The following is a 21,937-nucleotide window of genomic DNA, read 5'->3' on the forward strand; positions in this document are numbered from 1 at the left end:
CATCGAAGCCGGGGAAAATCGAACAAATAAAAATATAAAGGGCATAACATAACAAGTAAAATTCTTAACCGCGGGAAGAAGGATTGTAATGGACCGTAACCTAAATAAAGGTAGGAGGCACGAGAACAAGTAGAAGAAGCATCACGACAAGCAAAAGACCGAGTAGGGTAACGCAAAGGAAGTAGTGACGACAACTGAAGGAGTAGGAACAACGGCGACACAAAGTTTGATTGGCAGTCTACTGTGTTCAGTAACATGCAGAGAATGACGGTGGGCGGCATTAGGATAAACGACTGACAATGGCAGAAAAAATTCTAGAAAAAAAGATGATTTTCGGTGGTGTTTTTCTGGATCCGGTAGGGTGCTTGGAGAGTGTCGTATGTGTGGCTTTATATCATGCTAAATATTATGGAATCCCATTAATTAGGTGTTGTTTGGTTGGTAGAAAATGAATGAAATTCATGGGAAAAGGATTCCAATTACCTCGAATTCATGTGTTTGGTTCAACAATAAATTAGGAAAAGGATTCCTAAATTAAAAAAAAATCATTCAAATGAAGGAAAGTTGTTTCCATCAAGATGGTGAAGGAATTAATTCCTTGGTAGGATGGAAAGTCCCAAACACTTCATTAGTTTAAAACTTCCACATACACTCATTCACTACCACAATTCACCACCACCATCATTGCTACCATCTTCGCCATCACCACTACCGTCGTCGCTGGCAATACAACCACTTTCACCGTCATAACCACCATCACTTGCATACAGAACCATCACAATCGTCATCAACGCCACCACCACTACCACCACTTCCGCCGCCACCGTCATTGCCAATACTACCATCACCAGCACCACCATTACCAGCCACGACCACCGCCACTGCTACCACCGTTATTACTGTAGCCACCATCTCCATCTCCACCAATACCACCGCTGCCGCCACTACCACCCACCATCGCTGACACCACTCGGCACCACCACCATCACTACTACAACCACCACCACCACCAATCCCTCCATTGCCACCACCACCATTGTCGCTACCACCACCACCACTACTGTGACAACCCGAAATTTTCTATTATGTTCAACCCTTCACTTAAATAGAAGTCAGAACAGTTTCAGTGAATTTTCAAGCTTTTTGGATTAGCACCTTAGGAGATATCAGGAGAGAGGATGCCCTAGAGTTTATTGTGCATCAATAAAGTTCCAAAATATCCAAGAGTTTGGAGTTTACGGCCCAAATGGCATTGGGACCATAAACTGCATGGACTATATATATGGCACTTAACCACTTTTCCTTCATTTCTCCCATTTCAAATAGAGAAAACCAGATTTCTCTCCCAAGGATCTTCAAGCTTTCGTCCCAATTGTAAGTACTTCTATCCTAGAGAATATTAAAGCCTGTTACTTGTCCATATATTAAGGAAATCACCCACTAAACACAAGAACAAGGTGTTTACGGCCCAAGATCTTCTTAGGCCGTAAACCCTAAAATGGGTGCCAAAGTGTGCCCTAGCTCCTTCCTTATGCTTAGAACCTAGCATAGATCCTTTCCTTGATGAGTTTAGCACTTGAAAAACACCAAAAACCCCTTATGAACATGAGTTTACGGTTTGGGAATCTCCTAAAACCGTAAACACCCCCAAAGGGTGTTTTGATGCCCCTAACAGCTTAGTAAGCCTTGGATATTAGCATAAAACCTTACACCATTGAACTAAGGACTTCAATACACGAAATGGTACTTCTTACCATGAGTTTACGGCCGTAAACTCATGGGAAAGTGGTCCCCAGACCGTAAACACCATACAAGGCCATTCTTGGACCTTCAACTCACCCAACCTCTTGTTTAAAGCAATGGAACACTTAACCACTTAAGTTATAATAGTTTTAAGCCTCATTTGGTGACCCAATTGAGAGTTTACGGCCAGGAGTAAACTCCTCTGGGCCGTAAACTCCAACAAACATGGTCCATTGACCATAAACTCCCGTATAAGGCCTTGCACACCTTTGTTGCAACCCGATAGCCTCCTAACACTTTTACCAAAGTGTTTTCCTCACATTAAGATGTTTATACATGTTTAATTAGTGTTATAATCACTAATTATATATATACATATCTCTTCATATGTTATTAGGATCATTGTGTGAGTCTAAGTCTACACTTGACACCAAGCACTTGTCCGACACTTCCATCCGATCTGCCCACTGTAGGTGAGTTCATACCCCTTAAATTGACCTTTTTAATGTTTTTAAATGTTTTATGGGGGGGAATACAAGTTGAACAATTATAGTTATTATATCAATCACATGTGATTAATAACTACCAAACAAGTGGTTTTCTTACTTTTCAAACTGTGTTATCAAACTTTTTTGCTACAAACTATTTTACAGACTCTTGTACTTGTCAAATACTTTTACTTAAACTCTTTTTATACTTTTATATTGTCAAATGCGTGCCTATGTATGTATAGTTATATAAGTAATGCTTAAAGGACTTAGGAAGACTAGCTCGCTTTATCTCCTTTTCCTCGTTGGGATGTGGCTTTAGGGCATCGGTTAATCGTCTGAAGGTCGTCTAAATATTAGTTAAATATTATGTATACATATATAGACATAAAAGTTTTATCAGTCAATTCAATACCCTTAGGTAGTAAGGGTATACATTCATGTTCATACGTACAAGTCATATTAATAGTAAACTATGATAGGCGTAGTTTAGGAAGTTACTAATACTATTACTAGAACAAAGAATCATACAATGAGTCAGTTCATTTATGAGTCAATACCTGCTACATAGAGATAACACACAATACAACTAGTACACACAGTACATTTCAATACTTGCTAGATAGAGAGAGAACATACAATACAGCTAGCACTCACAGTACATTACAATACAGGCTAGACAGAGGGAGAACATACGTTACAGCCAGCACATTCATTACATATGTAGTTTTGCAGTTATGTGAGCCACATTCCGGGGCATGGCACTACCTGCCATGGTCGTTCATGTATCCAGAATCTCCTTAATTGGGGAGCGTATGAGTTTGCGTATATATATATATATATATATATATATATATATATATATATATATATATATATATATATATATATATATATATATATATATATATATATACTGGATTGACTATCCTACATATTGTTGCTAGCTACAATGAGACTTAATTGTCTATAGGTGCCAAATGTCATTTTTCTCCGATATTGGACATTGTCGCGTTCTATAGTCGGTAGCATGATACAGGCCGATCACATGGTACTTTAAATTATGATTAATTTAAGGTAGTTAGTACAGTGGTAGTTATTTATTGCAATACTACAGTACTATATTATTTTCCCCGTTACATTCACTTCGTGAACCTTCACACGATGGAAGGTAATGTAAAAACTATATTTTTGATAAATGATAGTCACATTTGGAAAATACACACTCTTAAAAGAGACACACACAAAGACACTAGATGTCTTGGTAGAAGACTACATTAGTAGGAAACTTATGGTTTTCTAGGAGAGTTCAAAACAACTTACAAAACATGTTACAAAACATCTTACACATACTTTCATACAAATACAGACACTAATATACTTATGATCTCACCAGCTTTAAAGTTGATCCTCTCTTTCAAAATAACTTGTATTCTCAGGTTACCAGAAGACAGGTACCGGTGCCAGGTTTTGAAAAGATGGGGTTCGTTCAAGACTTATATTTTATTTTGATATGTATTTTTGGTGTCTATATAACTTGACAGAACACACGTGTATGCAATTGTATTATTAATGCAATGGATGATGTTGTTGCTTGTTTACTACTTTGCAATTGCTGTGATACTGAACATGACGTCCTCCGCCCCAGAATGTTTCCGCCGTTCGTAGTTTTGGGGTGTGACAGATTGGTATCAAAGCATTGTTTATAGTGAATTAAGTATATCAACCCATAAAAGATATACAGACTATAAATAAAATGGAATTAAAATACGCTGACCAAGAGTTTATACTTTAAATAATAAAATATTTAATTAAGTATACGTGCCTGCATTCATACTAAAATCAGTGTCACTAGGACAATACAAAAGTAATACGATTTTTGGGCAGCACAAGTAGACTTAGAGACATATAGTCAAAACTGGGAAGATATAGCCTGATCAACTATATTATCTGGGGGTTGACTAGCATGTGCCTAAGTGTGGTTGTGAGGTTGCAACAAGTCTAAAAACCTACCTACAATACCACAATGAGAACAATAGAACCTAAAACTAAAACACTATAGGAGTATTTTGTGTTACTATAAACTACTTATGTGCTAGATTCTTATACCTCTTTTCTTATGTAGATATAATCGCTGGATTCCATCTTCCCGGAGACTCGTACTACCCCAACCACGACAATGCAGGATGGCTGGAAGAAGAACCAGAAGATGATCACCTAATTCCTTTGGATGATCATGAAGCTGAAGGCTTTTCTGATGGTTCTGACTTAGAGCTAGAAGTCAACAACCTACCCCCAGCTGGTCAAAACCCAAACCCCCGTCCAACATTTCAAGGACCCACACCCCTGTGGGCCACAAACTTGAATAGATGGAGTCAGGAACAAGGTCAACCTATCCCTTACAACGGAGATAGAAGCTTCTACAACCTTACTGAGGGAGGTTCCGCTGACAGAGTCCTACCCATCATAGTTCGTAGGATTGCTCGTAACACAGAGCAGGGTCGCGCAGCTATCGGCTGAGTCGTGGAGATTGACGCCAACTCTGGCGTTAACACAGTCCGCATTCTCCAGCTAGAGTCTGCTCATGAAAGGACTCTGGTCCACAATGCAGCTCTTCAAAGGGAACTCACTGAAACCCAAGCTGAAGTCAGGGAACTTCGAGCTCAGCAAGCAAGATCAGATAGACGCGTGAGGGACATAGAATGTCTTCTGTCGGGGTCAAGAACTCATTCTGGTAGTTCTCGTAGCCGATAGATTCTCATCAACTTCTCTTTTGGATATAACTTAGTTTGTGTGAAAACTCTAGACTAATTCCCTATCTTTGTAAATCTTAGGCCTGTTAGGTCTTGGTTAGGTTGTAGTCCTATCAAAATTTTCCCATTTTGGTTGATGTAAGGCCTCCTTCTGTTGGCCATTTTTTCCGAACTTGTTACATCTGTAATTCCAGTAATATTGATAGGTACCTAATCTCACGAGAATTATTATCCAAATGTTATCATTCATTTAGTTCTAGATCTACATCCAATCTTACAGTTGGACTATGGCGAGTTAGTCCATGAGTCATTCTCATCAATTCTTCTATCAAATTCTTATCAATGTCTTCATCTTCATAAACTTGTAGCTCAAAGATGCCTCCACGTAAATCACCAAGACGCAATCCTCCTGCACCAACACAACCCACTCCTCAGTTCGACACGACAGCCCTAAATGTTGCCGTAGCTACAGCTGTGGCTACATCCATGGCTCAATATCATTTATCAGGTTCCATTGGAGGAGGAACCCCTATCCTATCTACTCATGGTGAAATCCATGTGCGCTTGAAAGAGTGCTCCTACAAGGACTTCACCAACTGCAAGCCACTATCCTTCAAAGGGATTGGCGGAGTCATTTCCCTTTCGCAATGGTTCGAGAAAACCGATTCGGTTTTCGAAATCTGCTCCTGTCCAGAGGGAAGCAAGGTCAAGTTCGCCGCTTGTACATTTGAAGGCAAAGCCCTGACATGGTGGAATAGCCATGTCAAGTCACTATCTCTCGTAGTGGCTAATGCTATGGGTTGGGAGACTCTGAGAGATTTAATGATTGAAGAGTACTGCCCGAGGGGCGAGATCCAAAAGATGGAGGAGGAATTATGGAGCCAAACCATGAAGGGCTCCGACATAGTATCCTATACCGCCAGATACTGTGAACTGGTGGCCCTCTGTACCAACATGGTTCATACCGAGGGAAAGAAGATGGAAAGATACATATGGGGGATGGTGCCTCCATTCCATGGAAATGTGTTGGATTCAAACCCGACTACATTTGATAGTGCCAAGCGATTGGCACAGCGGCTAATAGATCATGGGGTTCGTACCCCGGCCGCAACAACAACCCTAGCCATCTCAGAACCCACCCAAACTGCTGATTCCAAGCGGAAGGTCTGGGACGACAAGAAAAGGAAGAAGGCTGCCAAAAAGCAGCGGGTCGTGGCAGTTCATGCTGCGATAGCACCTGCTACTGCTGCTGCTCCGATAAAGCAGTACTCCGGAAGTTTGCCCAAGTGAAACCAGTGCAACTTCCACCACGTAGGAGCCTGTCGTGAAATACAGTGCTCTAACTGCGAGAAGGGGTACACTGCCCGTTTCTGCAATGCTCCAGCAAAACTAATCACCCAAATCCCCGGTCTTGGAGTGGGCCAAACTTGCTATGGGTGTGACGAGGTAAGCCACTTCAAAAGGAACTGCCTGAAGGCAGGGTCTGCCGGTGGAGTGGCAAGAGCTCTGGCCATAGGTCATGAGGAAGCAGTTGCCGACCCCACTATGGTCACGGTTACGTTTCTCCTCGATAACTCTTATTCATGCATTCTCTTTGATAGTGGAGTGGAGAGGAGTTTCGTGAACCAAAAATTTGCTCATTTACTTAAGCAAAAATCGCGAGCACTTAAAGAACCGTTCACTGTAGAAATGGATAATGGAAAGACAGAGAGCACTAGAAATATATACATAGGGTGTACCCTAACTTTAGATAGCCATTCATTTTCGTTCGATCTCATGCTGGTCTCAATTAAAAGTTTCGACGTCATTATCGGCATGGATTGGTTGAGTTTACATCGTGCCGATATCATGTGTTACGAAAAGGTTGTTCGCCTTAATCTCCTGTCTGGCGAAACCTTAGTAGTTTATGGAGACAAGCTCGGCACGAACCTTCGTATCATCTCGAGCATTCAAGCTCAGAAATTCTTGCGAAAGGAATGTCGTGCATTCCTTTCTCATGTGGTCGATGTAAGCCAAGAAACGAACGACATTCAGAACATTCCAGTAGTAAGCGACTTTCCCGACGTCTTTCTAGAAGAACTACCAGGATTACCTCCGCAACGTCAAATCGAGTTCCGAATCGACTTAGTTCCAGGGGCTACCCCCGTAGCCAAATTGCCCTATCGTCTAGCACCTGCAGAGATGCAAGAACTGTCCTGTCAACTTAACGAACTGCTCGGCAAGGACTCTATAAGACCAAGTTTCTCACCCTGGGGAGCTCCAGTCTTGTTCATCAAGAAGAAAGACGGATCGTTTCGTATGTGCATCGACTACAGGGAGCTCAACAAACTGACCGTCAAAAATTGTTATCCGTTGCCTCGTATCGACGATTTATTTGACCAACTTCAAGGGACGAACTTCTTTTCAAAAATCGACTTGAGATCCGGATATCATCAACTACGAGTGCTGGAGGAGGATGTTCCGAAGACAGCCTTCCAAACTCGTTATCGGCACTACGAATTGGTAGTGATGCCGTTCGGATTATCAAACGCGCCCGCAGTATTCATGGACTTAATGAATAGGGTGTGTCGTCCTTACTTGGATCAGTTTGTCATCGTCTTCATCGATGACATACTTATCTACTCTCGTAGTAAGGAAGAGCATAGTCAACATCTGCGACGGGTCTTAGAAACATTACGTTCGGAGAAGCTCTACGTGAAGTTCTCGAAATGCGAATTTTAGATCCGAAGAGTCGAATTCTTAGGGCACGTGGTTAGCGAAGAGGGAATACACGTGGACCCTTCCAAAATCAAAGCCATTGAGAACTGGTCAGCATCGAAGACGCCTATGGAAATTCATCAATTTCTAGGCCTCGATGGCTACTATCGCAGGCTTATTCAGAACTTCTCCCGCATTGCGAAACCTCTTACAACACTGACCCAGAAGGGCGTGGCCTTTGACTGGGAAGAGAAGCAGGAAAGAGCGTTCCAAACGCTCAAACGAGCCTTGTGTACCGCACCAATACTATCCCTCCGCGAAGGGATAGAAGACTTCGTTGTCTATTACGATGCTTCAAATCAAGGGCTCGGATTTGTTCTGATGCAGTGAGGTAAGATCATCGCCTATGCCTCGAGACAGCTAAAGACACATGAGGTCAACTACACGACCCACGATCTTGAACTGGGAGCAGTTGTGTTTGCTCTGAAGATCTGGATACACTACCAGTACGGTACGAAAAGCACTATCTTTACAGACCACAAAAGCTTACAACACATATTCGACCAGAAGGAGCTCAACATGAGACAACGACGGTGGGTCGAGCTACTCAATGATTACGAATGTGAAATTCGTTATCATCCGGGTAAAGCCGATGTAGTAGCTGACGCCCTCAGTTGGAAAGAATATTCTGGTCATAGAGTCAAATCATTGGCTATGACTATCAATTCACCCTTGTCCACACAAATTAAGGCGGCTCAGCTCGACGCTTTGAAACCTGAAAATGTGGCGGGTGAATCCTTGAGAGGGATGGATAAGAACTTGGAGGTTAAGGGTGGCGGAGCTTATTATTTCATGGATCGGATCTGGGCCCCAAAACTCGGTGGTTTTAGAGACTTGGTCATGAACGAGGCGCACAACACTCGTTATTCCGTGCACCTGGGTTCGGATAAGATGTATCTGGATCTTAAAAAGTTATACTGGTGGCCTAACATGAAAGCAGAGATTGCTGCCTTTGTGAGTAAATGCCTTACTTGTGCAAAGGTCAAGGTCGAATACCAGAAACCCTCCGGTTTACTACAACAACCGGAAATACCGGAATGAAAGTGGGAGCGGATCACTATGGATTTCATACCAAGTTGCCCAAGACAACGGGTGGACTTGATACCATATGGGTCATCGTCAATAGATTGATCAAGTCTGCACACTTCCTGCCTATCTAGGAAACAGACAAGATGGAGAAACTTACAAGAACTTACATACGGGAGATTGTACGACTGCACGGTGTTCCCATATCCATTATCTCGGACAAAGATAGTAGATTCACTTTCAGGTTCTGGCAGTCGTTACAAAGTTCCTTAGGAACGAGGCTGGACATGAGTACAGCCTACCATCCACAGACCGACGGAAAAAGTGAGAGAACTATCCAAACCATGGAAGATATGTTGCGAGCCTGTGTGATTGACTTTGGGAAAGCATGGGATACTCATTTATCCCTTGTCGAATTTTCCTACAACAACAGTTATCACACGAGCATAAAGGTTGCTCCATTCGAGGCCCTCTATGGCCGAAAGTGCAGATCCCATCTGTGTTGGGCTGAGGTGGGTGATACCCAGTTAGCTAAAGGACGAGTTCCTGAAAGCACTCTCATAGGTCCGGAGATCATACGGGAAACGACAGAGAAGATCGTTCAGATTCGTGAACGATTGAAAGCCTCTAGAGACCGACAGAAAAGCTACGCTGATAAGTGAAGGAAACCGTTGGAATTCCAGGTGGGCGACCGCGTTCTATTGAAGGTCTCACCCTGGTAGGGCTTGATACACTTCGAAAAGCGTGGAAAGCTAAATCCAAGGTACATAGGGCCTTTCGATATTCTCACAAGAATCGGCCCAGTAGCTTACAAACTTAACCTACCACGCGAACTCAGTAACGTATATTCTGTCCGAGGAGACTCTTGTTATCCCACTCGACGAGATCGAGATCAACGAGAGCCTCAACTTCGTGGAAGAACCAGTAGAGATCATGGACCGGGAGGTCAAGCAAACGAAGCAAAGTCGTATCCCGATAGTGAAGGTTTGTTGGAATGCCAAGCGAGGACCTGAATTCACTTGGGAGCGAGAGGATCAGATGAAACTGAAATATCCTCTTCTTTTTACTTAGTTATTTGCAACTACTTATTTGCTTAAATTCTAATTTCAGGATGAAATTCCCTCTAACAGGGGGATGATGTGACAACCCGAAATTTTCTATTCTGTTCAACCCTTCACTTAAATAGAAGTCAGAACAGTTTCTGTGAATTTTCAAGCTTTTTGGATTAGCACCTTAGGAGATATCAGGAGAGAGGATGCCCTAGAGTTTATTGTGCATACATAAAGTTCCAAAAACTCCAAGAGTTTGGAGTTTAAGGCCCAAATGGCATTGGGACCGTAAACTCCATGGACTATATATATGGCACTTAGCCATTTTTCCTTCATTTCTCCCATTTCAACTAGAGAAAAACCGATTTCTCTCCCAAGGATCTTCAAGCTTTCATCCCAATTGTAAGTACTTCTATCCTAGAGTATATTAAAGCTTTTTACAAGTCCATATATCAAGGAAATCACCAAAGAAACACGAGAACAATGTGTTTACGACCCAAGATCTTCTTAGGTCGTAAACCCTAAAATGGGTGCCAAAGTGTGCCCTAGCTCCTTCCTTATGCTTAGAACCTAGCATAGATCCTTTCCTTGATGAGTTTAGCACTTGAAAAACACTAAAACCCTCCATGAACATGAGTTTACGGTTTGGGATTCTCCCAAAACCGTAAACACTCCCAAAGGGTGTTTTGATGCCCCTAACACCTTAATAAGCCTTCGATATTAGCATAGAACCTTACACCATTGAACTAAGGACTTCAATACACGAAATGGTACTTATTTCCATGAGTTTACGACCATAAACTCATGGGGAAGTCGTCCCCAGACTGTAAACACCATACAAAGCCATTCTTGGACCTTAAACTCACCCAACCTCTTGTTTAAATCCTTAGAACACTTAACCACTTAAGTTATAATAGATTTAAGCCTCATTTGGTGACCCAATTGAGAGTTTACGGCCAGGAGTAAACTCCCCTGGGCCGTAAACTCCAACAAACATGGTCCATTGACCATAAACACCCGTATAAGGCCTTGCACACCTTTGTTGCAACCCGATAGCCTCCTAACACTTTTACCAAAGTGTTTTCCTCACATTAAGATGTTTATACATGTTTGATTAGTGTTATAATCACTAATTATATATATACATATCTCTTCATATGTTATTAGGATCATTGTGTGAGTCTAAGTCTTCACTTGACACCAAGCACTTGTCCGACACTTCCATCCGATCCGCTGCAGGTGAGTTCATACCCCTTAAATTGACCTTTTAAATGTTTTTAAATGCTTTTATGGGGGGGATACAAATTGAACAATTATAGTTATTATATCAATCACATGTGATTAATAAGTACCAAACAAGTGGTTTTCTTACTTTTCAAACTGTGTTATCAAACTGTTTTGCTTCAAACTATTTTAAAAACTCTTCTTCTTGTCAAATACTTTTACTTAAACTCTTTTTATACTTTTATATTGTCAAATGCATGTGTATGTATGTATAGTTATATAAGTAATGCTTAAAGGACTTAGGAAGACTAGCTCGCTTTAGCTCCTTTTCATCGTTGGGATGTGGCTTTAGGGCATCGGTTAATCGTCCGAAGGTCGTCTAAATATTAGTTAAATATTATGTATATATATATATATATATATATATATATATATATATATATATATATATATATATATATTTAGACATAAAAGTATTATCAGTCAATTCAATACCCTTGGGTAGAAAGGATATACATTCATGTTCATATGTACAAGTCATATTACTAGTAAACTACGATAGGCGTAGTTTAGGAAGTTACTAATACTATTACTAGAACAAAGAATCATACAATGAGTCAGTTCATTCAGGAGTCAATACCTACTAGATAGAGAGAACACACAATACAACTAGTACACACCGTACATTTCAATACTTGCTAGATACAGAGAGAACATACAATACAGCTAGCATGCACAGTACATTACAATACAGGCTAGACAGAAGGAGAACATACATTACAGCTAGCACATTCATTACATATGCAATTTTGCAGTTATGCGAGCCACGTTCCAGGACATGGCACTACCTGCCATGGCCGTTCATGTATCCAGAATCTCCTTAATTGGGGAGTGTATGAGTTTGTGTGTATATATATACTAGATTGACTATCCTACATATTGCTGCTAGCTACAGTGAGACTTAATTGTCTATGGGTACCAAATGTCATTTTTCTCCGACATTGGACATTGCCGCGTTCTATAGTCGGTAGCAGGATACAGGCCGATCACATGGTACTTTAAATTATGATTAGTTTAAGGTAGTTAGTACAGTGGTAGTTACTTATTGCAATACTACAGTACTATATTATTTTCCTTGTTGCATTCACTTCGTGAACATTCACACGATGCACGGTAATGTAAAAACTATATTTTTGATAAATGATAGTCAGATTTGGAAAATACACACTCTTACAAGAGACACACACAAAGACACTAGATGTCTTGGTAGAAGACTACATTAGTAGGAAACTTATGGTTTTCTAGGAGAGCTCAAAACATCTTACAAAATATGTTACAAAACATCTTACACATACTTTCATACAAATACAGACACTAATATACTTATGATCTCACCAACTTTAAAGTTGATCCTCTTTTTCAAAATAACTTGTATTCTCAGGTTATCAGAAGACAGGTACCGGTGCCAGGTTTTTAGAAAATGGAGTTCGTTCAAGACTCATCTTTTATTTTGATATGTATTTTTGGTGTCTATATAACTTGACAGAACACACTTGTATGCAATTATATTATTAATGCAATGGATGATGTTGTTGCGTGTTTACTACTTTACAATTGTTGTGATACTGAACATGACGTCCTCCACCCCAGAACGTTTCCGCCGTTCATGGTTTTGGGGTGTGACAACTGCCACCACCACCACCGTCGCCACCGTTGTTACCACCACCACCACCACCACCACTACCATCAGTCATTGCCACCACCGCTGCCACCGTCGCCGTCACTACCACCACCACCACCGTCGCGACCGTTGTTGCCACCACCATTACCACCACTACCATCATCCACCACCGCCTCCACCGTTGTCGCGATCACCGCCATCGCCATCGTCATCGCTACCAATCACCACTACCACCACCACCACTGCTACTATCACCACCACCGTCGATGTCACCATCACCACTACCCACCATAGTCTGTGCATCCACCGCCATCATTGCCACCAATGTCGAAATCTTAGTGTTTTTTAATTTACATAATATATCTTTACATATAAGTTAGAAATAAGGTAAAATCAAGCAAAACAAACAAGAAAGGTAATTATGTCATTTTACATGGATTATATTTCTATTTCCTGCGAACCAAACAGAATATGAAATTGATTCCAATTTCATTTCCTACCAATCGAGCAAGATATGAAAATAGATTCAAATTCATAATAGATTCATTATCCAATTCCAATTGCAATTCATTCAGAAACATTATGCGAACTAAACAACACCTTAGAATTGTGTGTGTGAATATATATATATATATATATATATATATATATATATATATATATATATATATATATATATATATATAGAGAGAGAGAGAGAGAGAGAGAGAGAGAGAGAGAGTTTAGCTGCATGGAGAAATTAACCCTTTGCACTTTTTGTTTCTAAACCAAGGCCTAAGATGATTTGGAATGACTTGGTAAAAAATTGATCCTTGTAAAAAATGTTACAGAATTTTTAGTTGTGGTTAATAAATATTATATTTGAAGCCTTTTATATTAGTTTTTGCCATGATCGGAAAGAAACAATTATAAATCTATCAAGAAGGAAGGTTAAAGAGTAAATTGCAAAATTGGTGTTTATTGTATTCCAAAAAATGTATTTTGAGTCTATTCTTTTTAGAGTAAATTATACGAATGGTCCCAATGGTTTGGAGTAATTTGTGTGTTTGATCCCTAACTTATATTTTTAATTCGAAAGATCCCTAATAGTTGTTTTTGTTACGTGTTTGGTCCTTATCTTACCTATAAAAACTATTATTTAAATAGGAAAAAATGATGGTAAGGTGAGAAGGTAGGGTTGGAGGTATGTTTATTTAAATAAATTTAAAAATCAATGGTAAAATAGTCTTTTTAGGTAAGACAATGACCAAGTGCGTAACAAAAACAAACAGTATGGACCTCCCGAGTTAAAAAAAATAAGTTAAGAACCAAACACGCAAATTACCCTAAACCACATAACCATTCGTGTAATTTATTCTTCTTTTTATTTGTATGCTTAGTTCGAAATTAAATTTTCATGCAAATTTAGTCTATGTAATATCCCAAAAGATACAATTTGAGCCCTTATTTTCGATGACAGTTAAATCAAGAGACTAAATATGTATTGGTTTTAATTTTAAATGACCATTCAAATAAAAAATAAACTTAAACTATATTTTCTAGAATATCACATAAACCAATTTTACAATTTACTCTAGATTGATGTTTGAATGCCGTAATTGAAAAGAATCAGGTTTAAACTCACTTAAAACTAGAAAATCAACCAAAGTTATAACATGTTAGATCATTATATTTAAACTAAAATAATAATTAGTTTATGGATATATATTTTTTACAATTATATAAAAAATAAAAATAATTTTTGTGGCCTGTTCAAATCCTTGTTGGAAAAATAAAACAAAAGAAAAAAAAATATAATTGTGATGTGGGTAATCGGAATACTTTAGTGAGGATTCGATGTGGGGCTTGGATTTTAATGAGCCGCATATAAGCCATCAACGCCGCTTACTCCTCTCTGTTGGTGGTGATGGTGGATTTGTGGTTCAATTGCGATTGCTTGTTCAATGGGACCTCCTATGCCTTTGCATCAACATCTAAAATAGTGGCGATGATTTATTGATTTGTACCCACCAATAACATCCATACCTTCACATTCTTTTCCTCTAAAACAAAATTTAAAAGTAAATATCATTCTCAATTTCATTTAATACGAAGAAAAGTTAATTTTCTTGCAACTAAAGTCAAAAATAACAATTGCTAATGGGTAAAGTATACCCAATATCATCCATAGTATTCCATACCTTCCTATTCTTTTTCCACCAAAAGGCTTATAACTCACAATATTTGGTATTGATACCGTGTTCTGCAGTCTAAGCAGTTGAGCTTCAAATTTTGTTTGAAACAGTGATGTAATTTATAAATCGAGTATAACATATGTTGCGTCGACGTTCTAAAATATATAATAAGTTATTAAATAAATCAGAACTTATAATTCAAGATTGTTATAATTTTAATCTCAAAATAAAATAAAGACTTCATATTTATAAGGATGAATGTGATTTCTTCCTTTTTTGTTATTAGCTTACTTTTCTAAAAAGAAAACGTGTAGTTAGTTTTTTTTAAGTTAATGATTTTTAGTTTAAAACTTAGGATGCGTTTGGTATAAAAAAATATAATTGAAGCAGGGTATAAAAATTCAAAGACAATTAAGCTGGAGAAAGATATATGTCACATGTAATGTTTGTTTCTCAGGTATTGTAACATCAAGCTTTTGGATGTTTCTGATGTCGGGTAAGTGGATCGTAATTTGATCGAATAAAGGTTTTGGGCTTCAATCGAATAAGTTGTTGAGGACATCTACCACGACACAATGGTGTGTCGGTCACAGTGTGATAGACTGTATATCTGACATTTATTTTGTTCTTTTGTGAGCACTACGCGGTCATGTGGTTGGCCATGGCGGTCAACTGTTGACCGTCGATTTTTTGACCAATTTGACTTTGGGTCAAACTTTAGTAGAATTGAATATTTGACTAAGTAATTGTCGTGGTTTGGTTTTAGGTAGTTTGGGTTAGTTGTTCTATTGTTAGGTTGTTGTTGAGCTTCTGTTGAGTAGTTGAAGTGAGTTTTCTAACTATACTATGTATGATGGTAGATTGTTTTTATGACTCTTGCATGAAAGACCATAGGGGGACCATGAAAATTATATGAAAGGCATTAGGGCGATGAAAACTGTATGAAAGACCATAGGGGGACCATGAAAATTATATGAAATACCATGGAGGACTATAGCAATTACATGAAGACTATGAGGGGACCATAGCAGGAAAAATAGTGTAATACATGTTTTTCGTGACCAGGTATCACTTCAGAATATATAAAATGATATGAGGCGGGTAGGTGAAATAAATCTTGGAGTTACTTTAAGATGAATATTTTTTGTTTAGCTAAATGGAGTTAACAAAGTGATAGATCTTTTAAATAGGAACACGTGGATATAAAGATCGTCAAAAACGGAGGTCGTATGATAAAGTTATGACGGTTTGAAGTTTAGATGAAAGTACGTTGCTATTTTCAGAAAGTCAACAAAAGCCAAAGTCAGTGGTCAACTTTTTGATCCTCATGACGTGAAGGTATATTTCCCACGACATGACAATGAGTGAATCATTGTTACACATGTAAACCGGAGAGCGACACGTGGCGAGACAGAGTCTATTCAATCTCCACGATGTGACAATAGATGTGTCACGACATGAAATGAGGCTAGTCACCGGGACACTTGACGGGAGAGTGTAACACGTGGCAGAATCATGATCCATTTGATTGTCACGATGTGACACTTATATGGTCACAATGTGACCAATGCACAATGTAAATATATGAGTCTCGAGTCATTTGAGAGAATTTTGGCACGTGAGATCAGAGATGATGCTCGGGAGTCATTTGTGGGAGATTACTACAGTGAAGCTATACCATTGTGTAACGCCTGCAGATCCGGGCTAGTCAATTTAGAGGCAATAGGGGTCGAAAACGACTTTTCGACAAAAAGATTATTTAGAATAAATAATCTTAACCAAGTTGTAGAATATGTCACAGGGTTTCCGTACATATAAAGAACGCCGAAATCCGAGTTATAACGAAGAAGTTATGACCCGTCGAAGTTTCGCGTCGGAACCGGCACGGCGCCGAGAAACGTAAATAGTAAATTTATGATAGAGCGAGATTTAGATTTAGCGCTCTAAACGAAAGTCGTAGAATATGTTAAACTAAGAACTTCGATAAAAAGAACGCCCAAATCTAACTTCGTATGAAGAAGTTACGATTTTTCGAAGTTTCGGATTAGCAGTGTACAGTCCGAAATTCGAATATTAGATCGAGTGATTTTTAGCCGACACAACCTAAACGAGAATTGAAGATCTCATTATTAGTAGTGTAACAATAAAAAGACAGACGAAAATGGACATCGGATGAAGAAGTTATGAGATTTTAACGGACCAATCCTGTCCCGACCTGTTAAAAATATAACTTTAAAAATAAAGTCAAAATTAGCCGACGGAGTCTAAACAAAAGTTGTAGAGTACGTCTCCACCTACGCGTGGATATAAATAACGTCAAAAACGGAGTTCGTATGAACGAGTTACAAATTATAATAGCATATTTACGTATTAAAATAAAGTATAAATCATATATACGTACACATATATATACATATGTATATATCATTAGAAAGGTATCGACGATGCGGTCATTATAAGACTAATGTTGAGTTCTTTCGACATTAGTTTAGTGCAAATATCATTAAATCTATTTAAAATAGTATTATAAAGGGGTGTTTAGTTGTTTATATAACTATAAGGTCATTAAGTAATTATGGAGGGTAGTTTTTGTAAATTCAATTACTATAAATAAGAGGCTTGGGCTCTCATATTTCTTGCACCATTCTCTTGATTCAAGAGTCTTTCTCTCCTTATCCCCCGAGCATTTCGGTCCCTCGTGATTCGACTTCTCTTTCTGTAGTTTTAGTATAGTAAGGTGAGCGCTGAAGCGCTGCACGAATCTTTCTTAGAAAGATTTAGCGACGAAGTTCTGCCCCTACAGAGCCCGACTCCTAGCTAAAATCCCCTTGTAAGTAAGTTATGCTTATCCTATTTTAAATATAGTTTATATTTAAAATTAGTATTGTTATTATAAATTTATAATAAATATTTGAGCTATTATTATGAATTATATAAGTGTCGTTATAATATCTTTTTAACTACTCGCGGTACGGGGAATCTGGTTTAAAGGGCCGCATAGGGTTGTTGGATTTCAGAAGTGCTATATGCCAAAATGGTCCTGCCCTCCGGTGTTTTATGTCTGGCCCCTGTCTGTACATAGTGGTTGGAAAGTATTGTTTAAACGCTTATATAATAATAATAATAATAAGACTAATAATTAGTCACGGTAAATCTTAGACTAAAATCTGGTGGTAATAATACTAGGTTTCGTCGAAGGAAATTATTTTAAAGTAAACGAAGCGCTGTCCGAGTACCGAGTCACCACCTTCTCAAGTGAGTGCATGGTCCCTTTCATCTTACACATAGATATGAAGTATTTTAATATAAATTACGTGTTATGTGTGCATATTGTCTTAATACTTGCTGTCTATGCTGGTGAAAGATTTTTATACATGTTTTAAATGATTTAAACTGTATAAAGTATTTTATATCTACAAAATATGTTGCGTAAAACATGGGTAGATGAATGATGAGGGATAAAAGCTGAAATAGAGGAACATTAGTAGTACGGACCTAGTGCCCTATAGGTAATACATTGGCAGCAGTGGACCAAGTACCCTATAGATGAGCACTGGCAGCTGCGCCTCAACCCGTAGATGTTTTAGATCTACGGTAAACGTCCTAGCAGCTGCGCTCTAAGGACAGTATCAACAGCTGTGCCTAATAGGGAGCCTTATGACCATGACAGTGGCGTTAAAAGGTCAATACCGGCAGAAGCGCCTCATAGGAAATGTCCCAATTCTGGCAGCTGTGCCTAAGTGACAAGATTAGCAGCTGCGCTTGACCAAAGTGTCATTGGCAACAATGGACTTCATGTTGTTTCCTTAGGATGATCCTTAGGAATGAATGAATGAGAAATAGCTGATTCTTAGGGTAGATCCTTAAGAATAAAGAAGATAATGGGGATGGGTAATTGGGTTGATTATTTGATTGTTTAAACATAATAATTATATTATTGTGGGTTGAAAACCCTATGTACTCACCAGGTTTCCCAACCTGACCCACTCAGTTTATTTATATCACAGGTGTTGATATGAAGTGACACTACACTGAGAGATTTAAAGAGATGTAGATCACTAGTGTAAATAATTGTAAGTTCTGTTTATGCTTATGTTTTTGTATTAACGATGACATCCCAAACGTTTTAAAATGAAATAAATACGTTTCTTCGAAAATGTTTTAATAACGTATTTACCATGTTTTTCTGGGAACAAATTCCGCAACATTTTTATAAAATGAAGTACTCTGATTTTTATAAAGCATAAACAACATCGGTCTTTTCTGGCCGTGAAAATGGGGATGTCACAGTTGGTATCAGAGCATTAGTTTAAGCGAACTAGGAATATGGATTTATTTCTAGACTTAAACTTAGAATGCTAAGCGATGATCGTGAGGTGTGAGCACTAGCTTATTTTAGGAATTATGCCTAAAATGCTTTTATGTGCTAAATGCTTGTGCCTGATATGCTGTTATTTGTTCGGATCTATGGTTTGTTGCCGACCGGATCTGGAAACCTTATGTGTTTAGGATTCTAAGCGTTTAACTACGATATTAGAACTAGCATATAAACGTTTCGGAGTGATAAGAATGATTTAAACGTCAATCCTAAGTAAAGGTCTAGATTCACCTTATTCGGCGTATAGATCAAGATGACAAGAACCCGTAGCGGAAACGTGAATGCAAATGGGAACCGAGATCAACCCCCAGCGATTGATCAAATACCGGTTGTGGTAGCCGCTGCTGAGCCAATAACGATGGCAGGAGTGCAAGCGATGATCCAAGCAATGTTGGATCGTCAAATGGAGGAAACCAGACGTTTGCTCCAGCAAAATCGTGAGGAAGCGACTATTCAGATCGAACAGCCCAAGTTGAACGAAGGGCAGACTGAGGAAGGAAACTACAGTGGGACTGTTGGTCAAGTCAACCCACCAATAGTTCGACAAAACAACCAAGATGACGAAGTCGAGAGGAATGGATGCAAGTACAAGGATTTTCTGACTTGCAAGCCATCGACTTTCACTGGAAAGGAGGATCCGATCGGGGTCATGGATTGGATCTCGGAGATGGAATTAGCTTTCATGACGTGTGGTTGCAAGGGAAAACAACAGACCACGTTTGCAGTGCGTCAGTTTCGAGGAGGCGCTGTACGATGGTGGAATACCTTGGGAAAGACGCTGAGCCCCAATGAGCCCCTGCAACTGACATGGGCAGAATTTTTGGTGCATTTCAAACGTAGGTACTGCTCAGCCCAAAATCTGCTCGAGCTAGAAAACCAATTCCTTACCTTAAAGAAAGGAAGCATGTCTATTGATGAATACACCAACAACTTCACAGAGAAGATGGAGTTCGCCTTACGTCTTGTTCCGGATGAGCTGACAAAAATTGACAAGTACGCAAAGGGACTTCCATGGGAATATGCAGTGCCAGTGCGTCAGGCACCTACTTTGGAGGCAGCTATCTGGGCTGCCAAGTCGGTTGAGGAGATGATCAAGGGAAGAGCCGCCAACAAGACCGAGGTTGGCGAAAAGAGGAAGTTTGAGGGGTCTGCGAAGCCCGATGAGAGAAGCAAATCAAGTACCAGGAAGTTTAGAGGAGGAGGGAGTGAAGAAAGATGGTGCGAGAAGTGCAAAAAGAAACACTCTGGAAAATGCAGTGAGGAAGTAACTTGTTTCAAGTGTGGGAAGCATGGGCATTATGCCAACGAGTGTAAATTCAATAAAAGGGTGTGTTACGAATGTAATGAGGAAGGACACTTCAAGCAAGATTGCCCAAAGAGAGAAGGGGCTACAAAGCCAAATGTGCCGCCAAAGCCAAAGGCGAGAGCATTTCAAATGATCCTTGACGAAGCAGATAACAATGCGAGGATTCAGGAGTGACAACTTGACATCCAAAGATCGAGTTATGAGGTAGCCATAGAATCGTATGATGTAGCCTGTTAGAGGCATATTCTAGGGTGAACTTGAACACCTATGTAATAGTTTCAAGGAATAATAAAAACCTTCGTTTTGATATCTGATGTCTTAAGCTGTTATATGATTTTCTTGTGTGGTGACTTGGAAAACTGTGGGACAATACCTGAGACGAGTATGAGTAGGTGTGAATGGTAGTAGAGGCCTATACTACCGGAAGCACAGGACTCACACTTGGATCAGGGAAAGTCACAAGGTTACCAAGAAGCTAGTAATTGGTTTCGTGTGTGTTGTTACCATCGTTTCGGTAATGACTAAGAAGATTGTTGATATTCCGACCCTAGTGGTCGTATCGAATTGAGTCCGACTACGATGAGTATGTTGTGTGGTTCAGAGAACCAAGTTTGATGTAGCGTCCGACTTAAACCAAACGGTTGAAATCAAAGCGATCAATAGAAGTATCACACTCGTTGTTAAGGAAGTTGGTGGCTAGAAATGCCTAATGTTAAAGTGTGATTATATCACATTAGAACATGAAGGAATGCATAGTCTGTTTTAGAATTTAACTCTAAGAGACCTAAGTCTAAGTGTTGCAACATACGATGATAGGTCATTAGAATATGACACATCGATCTATAGTAGTAATAAAAGAACTTATCTCAAGTCCGTATCCAGCAAGGATCGAGATTGTGACTTGAAGGTCATAATTTGGAGTCTAACCTGAGGTAGAGAGCAGGTGCACGATCGAGTACTCTTACAGTCAATGAGTTTAAGAGATAGAATTGAAGGAATGTAGAAGTTATAATTATTACCTAGGATGAAGAGATGACGTATGGAGTCATTATATGACCCTGTTTCGTTGATGATTCCGGGACTTAATCATCCAAAGGGGGAGATAATTGTAACGCCTGCAGATCCGGGCTAGTCAATTTAGAGGCAATAGGGGTCGAAAACGACTTTTCGACAAAAAAATTATTTAGAATAAATAATCTTAACCAAGTTGTAGAATATGTCACAGGGTTTCCGTACATATAAAGAACGCCGAAATCCGAGTTATAACGAAGAAGTTATGACCCGTCGAAGTTTCGCGTCGGAACCGGCACGGCGCCGAGAAGCGTAAATAGTAAATTTATGATAGAGCGAGATTTAGA

At 39.3% G+C, this 21,937-nt stretch overlaps 2 protein-coding genes across 3 annotated transcripts; one reads left to right on the top strand and one right to left on the bottom strand.

The window, feature by feature from the left end:
* Nucleotides 1-756: 756 nt before the first annotated feature.
* Nucleotides 757-12,787, bottom strand: LOC111899125 (uncharacterized). The gene is made up of 2 exons (XM_023895004.1): nt 12,725-12,787; nt 757-1,080 (listed from the first exon to the last, which is right to left on the bottom strand). The coding sequence occupies exons 1-2, from the start codon at nt 12,785-12,787 to the stop codon at nt 757-759; spliced, it is 387 nt and encodes a 128-aa protein (XP_023750772.1).
* A 4,762-nt stretch (nt 12,788-17,549) lies between these two features.
* LOC128126305 (uncharacterized) lies at nt 17,550-21,568 on the top strand. 2 transcript variants are annotated; one of them, XM_052764053.1, is made up of 3 exons: nt 17,550-17,729; nt 18,082-18,150; nt 18,903-21,568. In XM_052764053.1, exon 3 carries the CDS (start codon nt 19,527-19,529, stop codon nt 20,751-20,753), a length of 1,227 nt encoding a protein of 408 aa, XP_052620013.1. In that variant the 5' UTR covers nt 17,550-17,729; nt 18,082-18,150; nt 18,903-19,526; the 3' UTR covers nt 20,754-21,568. The 2 variants fall into 2 exon arrangements, with proteins under 2 accessions (XP_052620013.1, XP_052620012.1); XM_052764052.1 differs by having other exon boundaries at nt 17,550-17,725.
* The last annotated feature ends 369 nt before the right edge of the window (nt 21,569-21,937 follow it).

The sequence above is a fragment of the Lactuca sativa genome, chromosome 5 (assembly GCF_002870075.4).
Source record: "Lactuca sativa cultivar Salinas chromosome 5, Lsat_Salinas_v11, whole genome shotgun sequence".
NCBI classification, from domain to species: domain Eukaryota; kingdom Viridiplantae; phylum Streptophyta; class Magnoliopsida; order Asterales; family Asteraceae; genus Lactuca; species Lactuca sativa.

Bases quoted from the DNA above. Each gene is read 5' to 3' on its own strand.
- LOC128126305 (XM_052764053.1), top strand. From the start codon at position 19,527: ATGACAAGAACCCGTAGCGGAAACGTGAATGCAAATGGGAACCGAGAT.
- LOC111899125 (XM_023895004.1), bottom strand. From the start codon at position 12,787: ATGGTAGTGGTGGTGGTGGTGGTGGTGGTAACAACGGTGGCGACGGTG. The intron at 1,081-12,724 runs GTCACACCCCAA...TGAACATAATAG, and splicing joins CGGTGGTGGTGGTGGCAGTT to AAAATTTCGGGTTGTCACAG.